At 39.8% G+C, this 17,533-nt stretch overlaps 2 protein-coding genes across 5 annotated transcripts in view; both read right to left on the bottom strand.

Annotated features, from left to right (window-relative positions):
* Positions 1-7,622, bottom strand: part of LOC143892225 (uncharacterized) — a 56,974-nt gene extending 49,352 nt beyond the window's left edge. Inside the window, exons 1-3 of one of the 3 annotated variants that reach the window (XM_077396689.1) lie at positions 7,525-7,622; positions 6,902-7,117; positions 4,668-4,885 (exon numbers count right to left, since the gene is read on the bottom strand). In XM_077396689.1, the coding sequence (XP_077252804.1) occupies positions 4,668-4,885; positions 6,902-7,075 (392 nt within the window). In that variant the 5' untranslated portion in view covers positions 7,076-7,117; positions 7,525-7,622. The other 2 variants (XM_077396690.1, XM_077396688.1) reach the window with 2 other exon arrangements.
* A 1,503-nt stretch (positions 7,623-9,125) lies between these two features.
* LOC143892222 (protein unc-13 homolog) lies at positions 9,126-17,068 on the bottom strand. 2 transcript variants are annotated; one of them, XM_077396680.1, is made up of 5 exons: positions 16,304-17,068; positions 14,716-15,621; positions 12,754-13,218; positions 11,637-11,823; positions 9,126-10,352 (listed from the first exon to the last, which is right to left on the bottom strand). In XM_077396680.1, the coding sequence occupies exons 1-5, from the start codon at positions 16,856-16,858 to the stop codon at positions 9,379-9,381; spliced, it is 3,087 nt and encodes a 1,028-aa protein (XP_077252795.1). In that variant the 5' UTR covers positions 16,859-17,068; the 3' UTR covers positions 9,126-9,378. The 2 variants fall into 2 exon arrangements, with proteins under 2 accessions (XP_077252795.1, XP_077252796.1); XM_077396681.1 differs by having other exon boundaries at positions 9,127-10,352; positions 12,754-13,215; positions 16,304-17,066.
* Positions 17,069-17,533: the final 465 nt, after the last annotated feature.

Here is a 17,533-nt window from a genome sequence, read left to right as displayed (position 1 = left end):
GTGAAAAGCAAAACTGCATAAATGAAATATGAAATCAGCCCAAAGATAGCCGTTTTCGGCCACTTCAGGCAAGATCCAGCAAAATTGTCAACGGAGAAAAGTTTATTTGATCAATTTTCTAAAACTTTGTAGTTGAACACTTTTCTTGAAAATGTATTTTGATCATCGGTTTTGCAAAATCAAATCAGAACTTTTGAAAAAGCAAAACTGCAGAATTGAAATCTGAAATCTGTCGGAGATGGTCATTTTTCGACCACTTCCGGCGAGAACCGGCTGAAGTGTATAACTAATAAAATGTTTCCCGATGTGTCCCTTATAACTTTGATGTGTATCACGTTTGCTAGTTTTGTCATTTGGATAGTGTAATGTTAAATACAAATTTTCAGCTTCCATGTAAAATGCAAATGCGTGATTTTGATGCTTGATTCATGCTTAGCCTAATTGGCAATGAAGTCATTAGCTCAAGCCAGTCCTTAAAGGGGCCTACTTGGATATGGTAGTACCCTCTTCCCTCTTTCTTTAGGAAGAAACCTTCTTAGCCTTTTAGGTATCCTTTGAACCCTCCCCCTTTCTCATTGTGAAAGGGCGATGAAGGCGTTAGCCCAAGCCCATCCTTAGAGGGACTCACCATGTCATGGTAATACTCTATTTCTTCTTCCTTTCTCCTCTTTAGGTAGAGAGTTACTTAGATCTTTTGACATTAGTGAACATTTAATTGCAAAGGCGATGAAGGAGTCATCTCAAGCCCATCCTTAGGGGACTTGCTTTAGTCTAGTTAGCACTCCCCTTAAAGAATATAGGTTAGGAGTCATCCATAGACTATAAGTTAGCCTCATGGTTTAAGAGTCAGTCCATTAGTAGCATACGAGTCTGTCCTTATCTAGAAAATCCTTCATCTAGATAGGAGTCTGTCTTTTAGTGTTAGAGAGTCAGTCTTTTAGGAGTCGGTCTTGTGATAATAGGGAGTTAGGATTCTATCCTACCTTTCATAAGTCATGTGATTCTGTCCAACCCTTGCAGATTCATGATTTTGTCTAATCCTCCGCAAAGTATAGGATTATGTCCAACCTTTGCGAGATATCAGGAGTCTGTCCTACCCTTATGATGATAGGAGTATGTCCTCTCAAGTCAAAAACAACAAAACGCTTGGAAACTTGAAAATCTAAAAAACATCATAAATTCAAAACTCAAAAAACACTTGAAAACATTTCAAAATTAAAAAACAACAGAAACTCAAAACATAAAAAATATCTGAAAACTTCAAAACATTCTAAATTCTAGAGTCATTAGGATAGTAGTTAGGAAAGTCTGTTCTGAACTACGTTGGCTTGATCATCTTCCACGAGGTACGTAGGCAGCTTGAGATTCTTATCCCAAGTTCAGTCAAACATTTCAAAATAAACATTTCAAACCTTCCAAAAATACAAAAAAAATTCTTCAAAATCTTTTTCAAAAGATCTTCCCCTAGAATTAGGAGTATGTCCTAGATGTTTGGGTTGTCGTGTGAGTGTCCCTTTGTTAGAAAGCCTCAAGTCGTGGTCGGTTAGATACTTAGTCGAGCCGATGGCTAGACTAGGAAGCACTTAGTTAGCCTATTGTTTTCTTTAGGACATACAACCTAGTTACACATAGGACGTATGGCCCACTTGCATTAGACTAGGTTGACTTGCATTAGTTTAAGACCATATATGTGTGTCTAAAATATTTAAACAACTTAAACATGAGTCGTGTCGTGTCGTGTCGTGTCGAGTCTAGTGTGGTCTAGGCACATTTAGGCATCGTAGCTTAGAATAGGCCACCGAACTACATTGACTCTGATTCTTCCCGAGGCCGGGATACGTAGAGTAGTCGGGATGGCCATCCTGGTTCGAGTCAAATTTCACATTAGAGTATAGGGTTTGTCATGTTGTATCATGTGTGGTGTCAAGTCATGTTATGTGTTTTGTTATGTTTTCTTATTTTCTTGTACATACCTTATACCTTTAGATGTAGTATGCATGTGTTTGCCCACCAGAACTTAGACACTAATTAGGTATGCCACTCATAACCTAGCTATGCTTAGGTGACACTTCTTTCATTTATTTTGTGTGTGCTTGTTATTTCCATCCCCGGGACATGCATGCTTAGGTAGACGTTATCTCGGGGATATCTATTCCCATTTCACATGATTTTCGCCTAAAATTCTTTAAAATTAGTAAATAAACGGCATAAGAGACCGGGTGTTTACACTCAGGCGAATTGGGTGAGCCTAACACCTTCCCCATTCGTCATCAGGCACGGACTTTTGTATTTCTGGTTATCCGTTGCGACAGAGTATAGTATGGGATCCAGGGCCTATTTCCTTGGATGACGACTCTGAGTTATTTTAGGTATGTCTCGATTCCGGGCTCGTCCCCGAATCAAGAGGTATCTCATTTTACATTGCCACTCATGCTGTGAGAGGCACTCTTTCGAGAGTTCCTTGGTAGAGCTCTCATTCACGTGTGGAGATCTCAGAAGATCGACGGGGATCTCGTGTCCTCGCCACCTTCCTCGGGATCGGGGTCCACAACAGGCGGTTAATATGGAATTTCATATGGAAGTAGCCAAGTTTTATTCAGCCTGGGTGTGTCTCTTTTTGTGATGAAATTAATGCAATTTCATGTTTTATTGGGTTTTTCTATTTCGGTTCTCAAATATTTTTTTCTTCGATCTCTTTCTCCGTTTCATGATTTATTGGTGTTTAATTTTCTCTCTCTTACTCTGTTTATATGTTGAATTGAGGTTCCGATGGGTAAATTTTCATTTGCACATCTATGCATGTACATATATAAGCAGAAAACAAAAGTACCTTGTGAATATATCCGCCTAGCCAAAACCCAGCCATCAATAATGGCATGGCCAAGTTCTCCGAAAGAGTAGAAAACATCGCAGCCATACTTTGTTGAGAAGCTACTTCTATCCAGTGGCGGGAGGATATGTTTTTTAGGTAAGTTGGGATTGAACCCACTACGTCAAAGTTGAGATACAAAACATCAACCATTAGTTAGGCCCAACTCAACATATAGTTAAGTTGGGATTGAACCATTAGTTTTTTAGGTAAGTTCGGATTGAATTGAACCTCAATTCAACATATAGTTAGGCCCAACCCCAACTTTACTCGCCACTGGGATAGAAGGAGCTTCTCCGCAAAGGCTCAGGCCAAAAGTATTTTAAAGGGCGGATTATGTTGCTCCTCCGCCTAGGGTTTGAAAGATGCAGATATATCTATGTATATATAGAGGAAGGGCTGTTTTATTGTTAACGATGACGTGAAAATATGACAACATATTTGAAGGGAATTGGAAACGATTCCATATAGTCTAAATGCTCTTCTCAATATTTCTTCACATTAGTCCAAATTAATGGAAACCATCCATTTCGTCTTCCAGCAATATCTCCATAAAACCAACTCCATTAGATGCACATCGGACCCAATTAATCCATAAAACCGACTCCATAAAAACGTTTCCATCTTCCCTTTAACGCATCATACCACATTAATAAATCCTTCCTCAACACATAAATACCGTTTCGGTTTTCAACAATATTAGTCCATTACCTCTCTCTCCCTCTCTCTACCAGAAAATGCCTTTATGCCAAGAAATGGGCATCTCCATCCACCACCAAATGCCCATCCGGCCAAATCTCCAATTTGGATTTTTGATCTTTAAGTTTGTTCGTATTCAGTTTATCTGCAGCTTCGATCTCTAACTATCAACTCATTTTGTAACTTAATTTCAAGCATTTCTTGCATCGATCTAATGATTTGTTGGTTTCATGTTGGTTGATTTTGGTAGGCGGTTAATATGGAATTTCATATGGAAGTAGCAAAGTTTTATTCAGCCTGGGTGTGTCTCTTTTTGTGATGAAAGTGATGCAATTTCATGTTTTAGTGGGTTTTTCTAGTTCCGGATTTTGTTTCCGGATTTTTAGCCGACTTCATCCTCATCTCCACTTGAAGACGCCCAATTTATAATGAAAAACAATTCTTGGTAGCCAAATGTGCCCTAATTGCGTCATTTAGAAATCAGCCTATAACTTATTTATGATGAAATGAGATTAAAAATCATATATTTTTTTATTGAGATTAATCTCAGCCCTTCACATAAAAGTAAAAGGTTGGTTTTCCGGCAGAGCACTTGGGGCTTGTTTGTTTTAGATTTTGAGCCCGAAACTGATTATTGGACTCAAAACTGAACGCAATTTAAAGTCGTCCAATAATCAGTTTTGGACTAAAAAATGATTCTCAAAATCTAAAACTAACCGGGCCTTAGTCAAGTAGGTGAAACTACTTTTCACACATATATTGCATAATTTTAACAAGCATTTCTCATGACAGAAAATAGTATGAAGACACACTCGTTAAAATAGCATAATTAAAAAACGGAAACACAAAAAAATGCATGTAAAATATTGTCATTTACAGAATATAGTGGGGAAAAGTTGGAAAGTTGGCCAAAAACGCATTTTAAACATGTTTACAATGTGTTCTTTAAAAAATAGTAAATGTTTTAAACAGAGTATTCAATGGCAAACCAATAAAATGCGTTTTGCTAACTATGTTGCCTTCCAAACATACCTCGTACTAGAATTTAGAACTTAGAACGCAAGCATGATTAAAGAGGGACTTGAAATGGATGACTTACTCGATAACGTCATTCTTGAACTTCATGATATCTCGCATCATTTTCCAGAAGTAGGGATTCAATGCCTTGCTCTTTTGCGCAAACAAACTAGAGAGACCATTTCGGCTCCCCCATTCACAGCCCTTGCCATTGTCCAAGCTCACGGAAAAGGACATATTAGATGCCTCCGTTTCGATTCCAAGGCTCTCAAAGAACTCCATCATATTTGGATACGTTACCTGTCCAAACCAGCCCTTCTTTCTTTAGTCTCACAAATCATGATCTGAGTAAGGAAATTAAAATTTTTAAATCTAGAGTCATTTTTTCGTTTCTTTTTATTTTCTTTGGAATTTTTTTACCCAAGATAAGACCTAGAGGATTTGGTATCTGGGGGTGATAAAAGAGAGAATTGGTTGAAAATTTTAATCTTGAAAATCAGGGGTATTGAAATCTGAGGAGTGATATGTATTTTACCAACCCGCAGGGATTAAAGTATTTCTAAAATTTCTAAATTTTTTCTAAAATTTCCTAGTAGTTTTACAAAAGAAAAAAGATAACTTGAGCCAACCCTTCTCAATTTTTAATTAGAGAGACCTTCAATTTATGATAATATGCTCTAAATTATTCTTAATCATATAATTTCCCTCTAAATCGTGGAAAGATAATAATTTCTATCAGAAATGTTTTTCTTTCAATCCATACCGGGACGAACAAGGCAGAAAGTCACTTCAAAAAGCATTGGGGTACAAGGCAATTTTTGAGTCCTATAAGAGGGCACAATTAGAAAATGCATGTGAGATCAAAGCTCTTGATCTTATCTGGTAATCTCTACCTACGTAATCTAGCACCCTAATGCTACAACGGTCAGATCACACCTTATTATGATGGGTAGGGGTGCAACTCGGGACGGGTTGAACCCGAATTTGGGTTGGGTTGGCCCTTTTTAAAAATCGGGTTGGGTTGGGAAAAATCAACCCGATTTCCAATTCCGATATGTATAAAATTTTAAAACGGCAAACGAGTGAATATTCCAATTTCCAGATTTTATTCCATCTTTCCCATAACTATTTTCTAATTTCTATCTTTACCTTATTTTACTATTTTCTAATTACCTAAAAATTAAACATATATGTATAAGAGGTCAACATAAATTTATCCTTCAGTTACAAAGAGTTTTTATATGGTGGATGCCTCTGTAGGAATGTGAGCAAAAAAAAAAAAACAGTGGAGCCCACAAAAAAAACATGTGCATGATGGGCGGGTCAACCCGACCCAACCCGAATTAGAAATCGGGTTAAGCCCAGCCGGGTTGGAAATCGGGTTGGGTTGGAAAAATGGGTTCCTCGGGTTGGGTCGGGTGATGGGCAGGTGGAAGATAAATGACATCAAAATTCAACAGTCTAGTTTTAAAGAGTTAAAGTTGGTGTTCAGTGATGGGGCCCACCGACAACTCTGTAGAAAACACACACAAAAAGGCCACTACACGTGCAATTGTGCAAAGACCCCATTTCCTGAAAAGAGAATAAATGGATTCCGTAGATAACAAACACGTGAATAACAATATATCATGTTTTTTGGGAATTGATACCCGCACTACCTATAATGGCACTTCACTCCAACACTTCTAATTAGCTTCAGAAGGCTGTTCCAAATTACAATTCCCAAAATGTTCTCGGCATCCAATCAAAATAGTGGTCCATAAAGTTTATGTATGGAGTGTCATTATCAAAACAGGCGGTTACGGATATCCTGATAAATAAAGGAGTAGGGCCCACTCCAATACTGTTTGGAAGTGATTTATTCGCCACCTTACCTGGGAAGGCCGTCTTGTGTGGATTTTTAGGCTGGTAATGAAAGGGGTGAATATATCACTTCCTTTAGGCCACGTTTGGATACCCACAAGATTTAGATTTGGATCTCTTACATCTCCAGTTGAGATTTCTAAATCAGCTACAACAGTGGAAAAAAAGATCTTTCAGATCCGTTTTGCAAGACATTATTTGAAAATCAGTATTTGTTGCAATTACCTTCACCCTCACTGCTCCTTGACCTTGCTGGCACAACATGAGCATCAGAATTATTGATGTATTTTTTTTGTACAAAACTCAAATCCAAATTCAAATACAAAAACATGAGGTACCCAAACGTGGCCTTATATTTTAAGGAAGCGATAATAATATTATACCCGCTGTTGTTACTCGGGACAGCACCTCTGGTGTATTATAGATCATTCATTTTAGGGAGGAATAACCTACAGGGTTAAACAGCATGAATCCAAGATCTAAATCTGTGTTATCGAAGGTGACGGACATGGCGTGGCCGCCCAAGTAGTTCTCCTTTTCGTACAGCACTACATCAACTCCAGCTTTTGCAAGGACGTAAGCAGAAACCAAACCACTGATCCCCGCGCCAATCACCGCAATCCTCATTCTCCACCGAAATCTTCTTCAAATGTATACACTTCTATGCACCTGTCATGTCGTTAAGCGAATTTAAACTAAGTTTATAGTAAGATAATCTCGTTCCATAATCACCTCGTAAAATTGTAAAAAAAAAACAATGAGAGATAGAGATAGAGATTGATAAATCTAAATCAAGACTATGTTTCATTCTCCTTTAAGCATAAATTAAGCCAGACTCTTTAAAGTCAAAGAAAATTACAACAGAAATTCGTCATCTAAAGTTAAAGAAAATTTGAACTAAACCTTCAAAATCGAGAACTAAAACAAAATGGAAAGATAATGCCTCTAGTCTTTCACCAAAATAGCTGGCAACAGTTATTATTGATAAGAAGTTCTGAAGCTAAGAAAAAAACACATGAAAATCTTACCACAAATCCTCCAAATTACATGGATTTCAAGGAGAGCATAAAAATCACCTGGGTAACAGAAAGAGCTTTCCAGAATCTGGAACTCTCCGATCTACCAACCTATGTTAATAATTACTCTCTCATACAAACGGACGGTCAGATTTTACTTAGACCATCCGAGGTTGTTTTAATAAAAAATACTAATTAAGAGACTGCAGCAAAACGAGGGCTTCCTTCTCAGAACACGTGTACTAGAAGACAACAAAGAGGCATCAATTGTCAATAAATTAAGGACATTTGGTGGGAGCAGGGAAACGTGGAGTGATTTATTTAATGAAATGATATTAGCACAATCATACATTATTAATGATCGCATAAACTCACCTTATCTTTACTTTTTTTTATTGGCTTGTGAGATCTTCTTGGGAACTGCAATGTCTTTTGACGAATCTTTAAATAATAAAAGACAAGATTTGTTAGCTAGTGCAATTCTCATATCATTTCTATATTTATTGTCAAATTCTGAGAATGTTCAATGGCACCCTCTTCAATAAGAATGTGGTTGTCATTTTAATAAAATTTAATTTCTCTCTTGGGTTCCTCTGCCATTAGCCCATTACCTCTTACAAAAAGGGTATTTTTGCAGAGGGAGATGATATCAGCACGACCGTGTTTTGACATTTGAACTAAGGCATCTTCTATTTTATTATCTAAAGAGTTGTCGAAGCCCAAAGGTCTGTTCTCATAGAGCTTTCACAAGTCAATTTAAAAAGAAAAATGGCATTAATTTGTGACCAAAATACCCATTGGTTGATTTTTTGGATTCCTATGAAAACCCAAAATATCATTGAGAGATGCTTAGATTCAAAGGTGCCCTTACAAAATAAGGGGCAAAGGGTGCCCCTATTGTTTAAAAAACGTTTAAAGACGGTTATGATTGCAATTTTCTGTACCATTTTCTTAATGGTATTTGACTAATGGGGGCGCCTTTTGGCCCTTATTTTGCAAGGGAGACTGTGAATCTAGCATTCCTCAATATCCTTATACAGGAAAAGACAAAGATTATCTTGTAAAAAGACCAAAATACCCATGACATTTAATGAAAAGTTTTGAATAAGGGTGTGCGGATATCATTTCTATATATACTAGCATTCTTATGCACGGGTGTAAAATAATGGGCCCATCCTATCAAAACAAAACATGACATGTAAAATTATGGGTCCCATGCATACATGGGCTCAGGTGGAGATCGTAGGACCTACACCATCAAAGCATTAGGCAAAATGGTGAGCCCCACCCTATGCATGGGTTTATATTGAGAGGGTGAGACCCGCTATCAAAACATATCACTGAGTTTCATCAGTATTTTGGTCTTTTTACAAGGTAATTCTCATCTTTTCACATGTAATAACATTTTGGCCTTTTACGAGTCAAAAAATCTATCACGGGCATTTTGGTCATCTTTTCACATGTAAGGACATTTTGGCCAGAAATTGATGGCATGACAAGATTTGCAGAATTCACTCACCACAAGACTGTTTTTGCAAACATAGCAGATGACTTCTTTTGCTAAAAACCCTAAATTAAATTTTGATTGTGTTGTGGTCTATTGTGTTTCTCCATATCAGTGTAACATCTTCTCTCATATCTTCCATAAGTTTATTAAATCAAGTTCTAATTAGTTGTCAAATAACTATGAAATAACCAAGCACTCTATTCCATTGCCTCTAACACTAGATTACTAGTGTTACACTATCGTAAAATGCACAGCTTGGATAACTAATCACAGTACAATAAACCTCTCAACTCCACGAAAAAAATCCACACAATTACAAATTGAGAAGCTTGCTCAAATCCCACAGATTTATTCTCATACACATCCCTCCTCCCTTCAATCCCTCACCTGCAAATTGATTAGAACTTTCATCTCCTCGTTGCTAATTGAAATGTCCTCTTTAAAAACCGGTTGGCCGTGTCGTCATTCCGGTGGCACAACACCCTCAATATAGTGTTAGGATCAGACCTGTTCCATCTCCCGGTGGTCGGCGGCATAGGCACCTTCTGTCCAGCTCCAGCGAGCCCGAGTCCGCTAGCCTCACACGCCACAATCGTAAAATCTTCCAACAATTGGTCAGTGCCTTGTCCCATAAGTGCAACCACCCCTTCCACCACCTCCGATTCTCTATCCACCACGTCCTCAGCCACCAATCCTTCCCCACACGTGCAAAACACACGCTTCAAGCTCCCAAAATCCTCCACAACCATCTCGTGATCCGACCTTGAGAAGGTCCGGGAACCTCCCCCGGCAAGCAAAACCATTAGAAATGCTTCAAAAGAGGCCTTCATTATTTCTTTTATGGCCAACGCTTGAGACCGATCGGTGAGAATTGCTGTTAGAAGAGTGAGGTTCTGTTTTAGTATTCGAACCGCGGGTCTAATTCGTGATTCAGAGACTCCATCAGAGTAGAGGCAGTCATAGAACACGGATCTGGAGTCTAGGAAGATGAGGCGGAAGGCGGCCACTTCGGAGACGTGTTGGGTGGCGGTTTGGATGGAGGAGCGAGCGAGGTCAAAGTAAGAGGTGGTGGTGAGGCGGCGGCGGGAGTTGGGGAGGCGGGAGCGGGGGGAGGGAGTCGGACGAGGGGAGAGGGAGATGGATTTGTCTAGGGAGTGGAGGTGGAGGAGGATGTAGTGGAGGGTGTTTAGGCGGATGTAGAGGCGTTGGGTGCCGCGGCTAGTTGAAGGGCGTGGGTCATGGTCTTGGGTTAAGTCCTTTCTGCTCGAGTTGTCTGCACCAATTTTGCAAGGGCTGGCCTTCTTCCATAGTTTCTTGAACCTGGAGTCTTGGTTGCATCTGGTTAGAGGGGGGAGTATTGGGATGTAGCTTTGCTTGGATCCTATGAAGAGAAAAAAAACAGTTTTTAACTGTCAGATAGAAAGCAGAAAAAGAGGAATTGTATCTCTACTCGTTTTTTTAGTAATGATATGTTTTTCTTTGTTCTATAAAGACTATTGGAATTAGATGTTAGAGGGTGGTACACTTCTCAACATGACAAATTTAGGAGATTTCACTAGATTTTTGGATCCTTTTACAAGAGGATTGATATGTGCTTATATAGAGCACTTACATGATGAATATAGAAAGAAGATCATGGTAAACATGTAAAGAGATAATAGTTGAATATTCTAATCTAACCTAGTTACTAATTTAATCTAGGTGCCTAATCTAGCAAGGTTACCCCTTTAACCAACTTACCGAATCTACCACCGTGATGATCCAACTGTGGTATTGAGACCCAATCCGACAGTGAGATCTCACATTCTAAGACAACAAATCCATTCAACATCGGATTTGCTAGCGTCTATCGCAAAAGGCATTTCGCGGATGGTCTGTTGCATTGACAGAAGCCACCTTGTGATGAAGACAAAATCTGCTGAAAAGTGAGCCTGTGTGGCTGCTGTCAGATGAAACAGACCATCCGCGAAATGCCTTTTGGATGGACACTAGCAAATCCCATTCAACATTGAATAAAAGGGTATTTGATAAAAGATGGAATACCATCACCAAAACAAGTGTGTGAATATCGCTTCCCCCCAAAAAAAATCATGAGAATCCTTGAAAGCCAGAGATATCTCTAGAGCTCATTTCACACCAGAGTGAAAAGCAACAGAGAAAAAACCGTTTTTAACACAAAAGAAAAGGAATTGAACTTTTCTCCCTATGTTTTCGTATGTTAGGAGTGTCAAGTCACAAATATTGTTCTCTGGGGCCTGACATAGAGACGGTGTCCACAAGAAATTAGCTTCATAGGATCATCCCAACCCTATGATTTGTGGAGCTTAAAATGGACGGCTATAAACCGCCACAAATCTGTCCATTTTTTAACTCCACAAATCGAAGGGTTAAGAAGATCCTATGAAGCTGAATTTTTGTGGACATCCTATCTATGATGAGGCCTATCAAATGAATACTTTAGATCACCACAAAATATGTGGGACCCATGTGTTTTTGGGTGGGGGACTAGAGAATGATCTCTAGTCGGCCGGACTAGAAACACTTTCCTCATATATATATATATAAAATTCTCATAATTTTGTCATTTTGTCAAAATGTCGTGATAAAATCTCTATATTTTGAAAACATAGAAGATATTTGTGACATAATTGGAGAGAGGCCTTACCACATGCTGCGACAAAGGAAATGTATTCTTGCAACAGGGTTTCTAAGCCATCCGCAAGGTCTTGCACCAAATCATCGCATATTCCAACTGGGACTTCATAGAAATCGTCAACAGTATCCTTTGCCAGCTTCATTATATCCACAGCTGATTGTGCATATGGCTCCGCTTTGGACCGGGGATTCCATGTCTGCAACAAAAAAGACACCATTATTTTCTACTCTCCAACCCATAGTTGCCGGAAACTCCTTGGGCGGGTGGGAAACCCGTTTCCCCTAAAACGCGTTTCCCGCAAGATGAGGGAAACACGTTTCGGAAACGTTTCCAAAATATGATACTAAATTTGAGAAATATTTTTAAAACACATGGGAAACATATGAAAAACTTTCGTAAATAATGTGAAAACGCGTGATAAATGTATGCAACACTCGTAGGAAATGCATATGAAACCTGTAGGAAACATGTGTGGAACTTACGAAAATCATTGTGGAAAAAACACATCATTTCCTGGGATGTTTCTTGTATGATTTTCTATTGTTTCTCGTTTCCCCTGTATTTTTTTCATGTGTTTCCCGTTTCCGTTTCATGTTTTGTTTCCCGTTTCCGTTTCCCACCCTAGTAACTATGCCCCAACCTCCTTTCCATCACAGTGAAGATAAATGCAGTAAACGGCTGATCTACTATGGCTATTAGTCCAAAAGCTTAAGCAGTTAGAGTTGGAATTATTTAATCATTTATACTTCAACACTCACCCTCACTTTGGGTTGGCCATACACCTCAATTTTTAATATCAAGGAGTTGTAAGGTTTAACTCAATATCTGGCGTGGGGCAATAGCTTGATACCATGTGAAACAACCATTACTCCAAAAGCTTAAGCTGCTAGAGTTGGTGCTATTTAATCATTCAACTTCAATTTTTTGGTTGGCTATACATGAGGAACATGTAGCCTCTCTTTTTGGGCTGGCCGTATGCATGGGTTATTCATATCAAGGAGTTGTTGTGTTTTGAACCTAGGATTGGCCGTGAGTCAATAGCTCTGATACCATATGAAACAACCAATTACTCCAAAAGGTTTGTTAAAGTCGGTGTTATTTAATCATTTATAATTCAAACACTTACCTCGGTCTCTTTTGCTCTGTTTAGGCATTCCTTCCCTCTCTTCAACCTCTCATCGACCCATGTTTTCATGAGGCTTAGAATAACAGAATCAACCTCATAAGGCAACATTTCCCTAACAATGGCCTTCCCCCCATCTTCACAGTCCACGGCGTCTTCCACAACTATCTGAACCAAGACCCTCTCCAGTTTTCCGGCGGTCTGCAAAACCTGAATTAAATGGTTTGTTAATGTCGAAGCACTGGTTAAGTACTGTTTCAACACAACTCCATAGCAATTGTGAAGAGTTGCAGCGGCAACTCCGGCCGCAGTCGGGTGCCATCTCTTAAGGACTGGGCTGAAATTCTCTCTTTCTCTCATGGCTAACTCATCGGTTTCTTTAGCTAAGAGAAGGAGAGCTTCACTCATATATTCTTCTTCCATTTCTTCCTTGCTTCTCTTGTGGTATTTCTCACCCTCTAATATCTGCTGATCATAACCAAAATAAAATGTTAGCTGCACAGTATGTATATCAAATCTAATATTTTATTGGGAAGTAATATATGGGCCCCCTTTTCTTCCTAGGCCAGCCGCCTCTATTGTATGTCTGACTATCCTTTTACACTACAAGCCACAAGGGGCGGCTCAGGGAAGAAAAAGGGGCTAATATATAATTTCCCATTTAAAAGCATACTAGCATTCTTCGAACACGCTATGCATGGGTGTAAAAGAATGGGTCCCACTCAGTCAATACATGAGGAGCAAAAACGCTGGGCCCCATTCTATTCATGGGCTTGAGTGGAGATCATCCACCCAAGCCATCAAAACATGAGTTAAAATGGTGGGCCCCACCCTTCGAATAGTTTGAATGGAGTTGGTGGGACCCAAACTAATCCATGGACTTAGGAGGAGTGGTGGACCCACTGGTGGGCCGACTCATGGGTGTAAAATGATGGACCCACCATACTGGATAGAGTGGTAGGCTCACAAATGCCATGTAAAACGATGAGCCCCAGGGGGGATTTTAATTCAAGTAGAGAATTAGTGTTTTTTCTACCTTAGGTAAGCATTTTTTTTTTTAGGTTGAGGACGGTAATCTTCTTCGTGTTTCTTTCCGTTCTTTGCCATGTTACGATGTAGGATTGCATTCTATTAAGATCGGTTGAGACTCATTGAATTAGATAGGCCGGTGACTCGAATGATATTGGCCTCTCATCACCATTGTCTGACCATTATCAAATTCTCAGTGAAGTGATATATTTACCCCCTTTTTTTACTTTGGACAGCCCCCCTCTACTGTATTTATGATCATGGTTTCAAATTTCGACTGAAACATTTTGATTTCGGTTGCTACCGAAACAAAATTCACTAGGAAAAGTACATGATCTCACTTGAAAATTTGAAATTTCACTCGAAATTTCAGGATTTCATTAATGTTTCGGTCGAAATATATGAAACATGCAACTTTTTGAAAAAAGAAAGAAAAGACAAGATAGGAACCCATACAAAAATTAACTGCACTCGAAGAATGGACAAGAACCATGAGATTCATTTCTTGAAAAAGGTCAAAAAATAAAACGAAAAACTAGCGGTGAAGAATAGTGTTTGGATTTTGGCCGTGATTTTGTACCGAAATGTTTCCGTGATTACAAGATTTCAACCGAAATTTCATACCGAAATATTTCGGTTTCACTGATGGCCGAAACCGAAACCAAAATTTAAAAGCTTATGTGTGACTACTCTTTTACATTGTAAGGGGTTAAGCATAAACACTCCCTTTTATTTGCCGAGTTATTTTCATATCAGTTTCTTTTGACGTAAAAATGAATGTAAAATTTGTTTTACGCCCATTTTTTCCGAGCCAAAATGACAAACAAAAGGGTGTGGATATATTGATTTCCTGTTTATAATATTAGCCAGTCAGCAATTGTCCAGTCAACGTTGACCACAGCAGCAAAACCAAACCCACAATGCAACCATACGCACCTTGGCAAATGCATTCCTCAACGATGACCTTATGTAGTTATCCACCCTATTCCCGGCAGAATCCACGACCGAGCAATCACCATCATGCAACACTACACCACCATTCGAACCCTCCTCCTCTAAGATCTTTGCTGCCCAAAGCGCCAGAGGAAGAACATTCTCCATCAACCCAACACCCTTATCAAAATTATCATGATAATCCACCATTTTCTTCTCAGCCCAACCCTGCATAGACGCCAACACCGCTGACAAAATCCTCACATAATTAAATTCCCTATCGCCCCTCTTCGCATCGTTGGCCACGTCGGCAAGCATCGTTAGAGAAGCTGATAAAAGATCTAGTTCTACTTGGCCAGTTATAACAAATTGTTGGAATAGTAGCCATGTAAAACACACATTATGGATAGGCTTAGTCATCCCTAACATAGTCCAAGTCTTCTTCATCAGCTCTAGCAGCTCATCTACTTCATCTAACACTGTAGTTTCGTCGTCCCTTGTATCGAAAATCGACTGAAGAAGAGCGAGGTAGAGGTGGAGATTGAAAGGGAAGCCGTCGGCCCAATGACATGGGTCTAGAGTGTCACCGTTAGGACTTGGGGGACACTTAGGTTTATGGGTTCGGAAGGCTAATTTGAGGACACAAGTGTATAGTGCTTGCATGGTCTCGGAATTTTTGTTAGTGTCGATAGGTTTCGACTCGCTATATCGGATGATCTCTCGAAGGCGGAACACACATGAGTTTGATCGGTCTAAGGGGATGGCGGGGTAGAGGAGGAGGCCCGCTTCGAGGATTTTTAGCTGACGTTTTTGCCAGATATGGTATTCGTGAGTATCAGTGAATTCGGATGGTTTTAGGTGGCGAAGGAGCTCTAGAGGGAGGATCAACAGGTCCGCTCGCCGGCCGGCCTGTTGAAGAGGAGAGGAGAGAACAATGAGTATAAGCATGAAGAAAAGAGAGCACAGAAAAGCTGAACCTACAAAATCTAAATTGGAAACAGATAATAAGAGCATGAATAGGAAGATTAAAACAAAATATAATATAACCTTTAAGAAGAATTCGAAAAATTTTAAAAAAAAAATGCAAGTCAGATTAGTTTTGACCCAATTGTCATTTTCAATAATTTTGAATTTCTTACTAGATTTATAACAACTATATGAGAAATTGATGAATCAATCTCAGTAAAACTTTTACTGTCGTAAATCAATTTCCTGAGTAAAACATTTACATGGTAAAAATTTTCAACGTAAAGTTTTCAATTTTTCGTTGATTCATTACATGCATGGGATGTAAAATTGTAAATCAAATACAGCCAGAGCGGAATTTAATTCGTCCCTTTTTTCCAATGAAATTACGTCACCATCCTAAACCATAAATTTGGCCGCTTTTCCTAAATTAAATTCTATGTGTAATCTTTGAATTCTCCGTCCGTCACTGAGTGATCCTAACCGTCCAATCTGTGACAATTTTTTCCAACAGAAAAAATAACTATCTGCAGCAGGCCATACATTACTCGGTTGAAAACGTCAGGAGCGTACATTAGCAGACTACCAATGGTAAAACCTAACATGCACTAGGGAGAAACAATACCTGTCCAACAAGGGCCCTCATAAGGGTCTTCCTAAGCCTACCATCGCTCTGTTCAGAAACCCTCATCTGATGTCTCATAAGCTCCGCTGACGTCAGCGGCCGTTTCGGCCTCAAACTCCCCGCCGGCGGGATATTATTGCCGGAAACCGGCGGATTCGAAAAAGAAACCGCCCGTTTCGGAGAGCTCCGTTTCGCCGCTTTAAGCCCTAAAACTCTTTTTGTCCGACTCGCGGCCAAACTCAACCCGTACTTGGCCCCACCACCACCACCACCAGCCGCCGTGGGGGACCCACCCCCGCCCTCACCTGCGCCGCTAGTGCTATCCTGCGCCGAGTAGTAATTCAACGCATTCCTCCCCCCGAACCCCGGTGAGGACCTACACGCTGTGAAAAAGACTTCATAAGCGGTCTCTCTAAGATCGTCCTTATCCACGCCGTTGATTTTTTCGAAGGGGTAATCGAGATCTAACGGCTCGGATTCGAAGGAATCCCATGATCGAGAGAGAAAGGACGACGAGGATCCCGCCAGGGATTCCCGGCGGGAGTGTGGGCCCATGCAGGTATTGGGTTTTTGACGAAAGGAGGAGGAGAGGGAGAGGAAGAGGAAGAAGAGAGAGGTGGTGGGGTCCTTTTTGCATGGGGGGAGAGATAAAAGAAGGGGATTGGGGTTGAGGTTCTGGGTTGGTTGGTTGGTTTGTTTGGGCGAGCGTTGTTATCGTCGAAAACGAGGAAAGAGTTACAGCTAAGGAGTCTCCCATGAACAGAAAGAAATGCCGAATCCTTGCATGTTCCAGTTGTGTGAATCTTTGACCCTCCTTTTACTGGGGACTCTTAAAGTCATCATTTGGATGGTTAGGATCACATTCATATCATAACCATCTTTTGGATGGTTAGGATCGAAATGCACTGTTACAATATGAGTCACACCACACTTAGCAGATTGTTAACACGGGATCATCATTGGGTCCCACATTTGGTTTGAGACTGTAGATGTGATGGACCCATATTTTGATTGGTCAACCCATCTTTCCTATAAAAAAAATATAAGCTACAGCTTCATTGGATTGAACAGTAAACTAGGCTTTATTGGATTAAGGGGTTAGGGTTATCCGATTTAGGTGGAACTAACAAAAGTGGCCCTGACTACTGTTTGCCATTTGGGTTTGCATGTCACACATGTGGGACCCAAAAAGTGATTATTAGGAAATAATCTAGATATTTTTTAAGCATT

The sequence above is a fragment of the Tasmannia lanceolata genome, unplaced genomic scaffold (assembly GCF_043159265.1).
Source record: "Tasmannia lanceolata isolate RefF3 unplaced genomic scaffold, GAP_Taslan_0.1 ptg000015l, whole genome shotgun sequence".
NCBI lineage: Eukaryota > Viridiplantae > Streptophyta > Magnoliopsida > Canellales > Winteraceae > Tasmannia > Tasmannia lanceolata.
Note: the sequence above shows the minus strand (reverse complement) of the source record. Positions and strands in the feature narration are given on the sequence as shown.

Bases quoted from the DNA above. Each gene is read 5' to 3' on its own strand.
- LOC143892222 (XM_077396680.1), bottom strand. From the start codon at position 16,858: ATGGGCCCACACTCCCGCCGGGAATCCCTGGCGGGATCCTCGTCGTCC. The intron at 13,219-14,715 runs GTGCGTATGGTT...GGTTATGATCAG, and splicing joins TGAGGAATGCATTTGCCAAG to CAGATATTAGAGGGTGAGAA. The intron at 10,353-11,636 runs GTAAGGCCTCTC...TTCTCTTCATAG, and splicing joins TTCCTTTGTCGCAGCATGTG to GATCCAAGCAAAGCTACATC.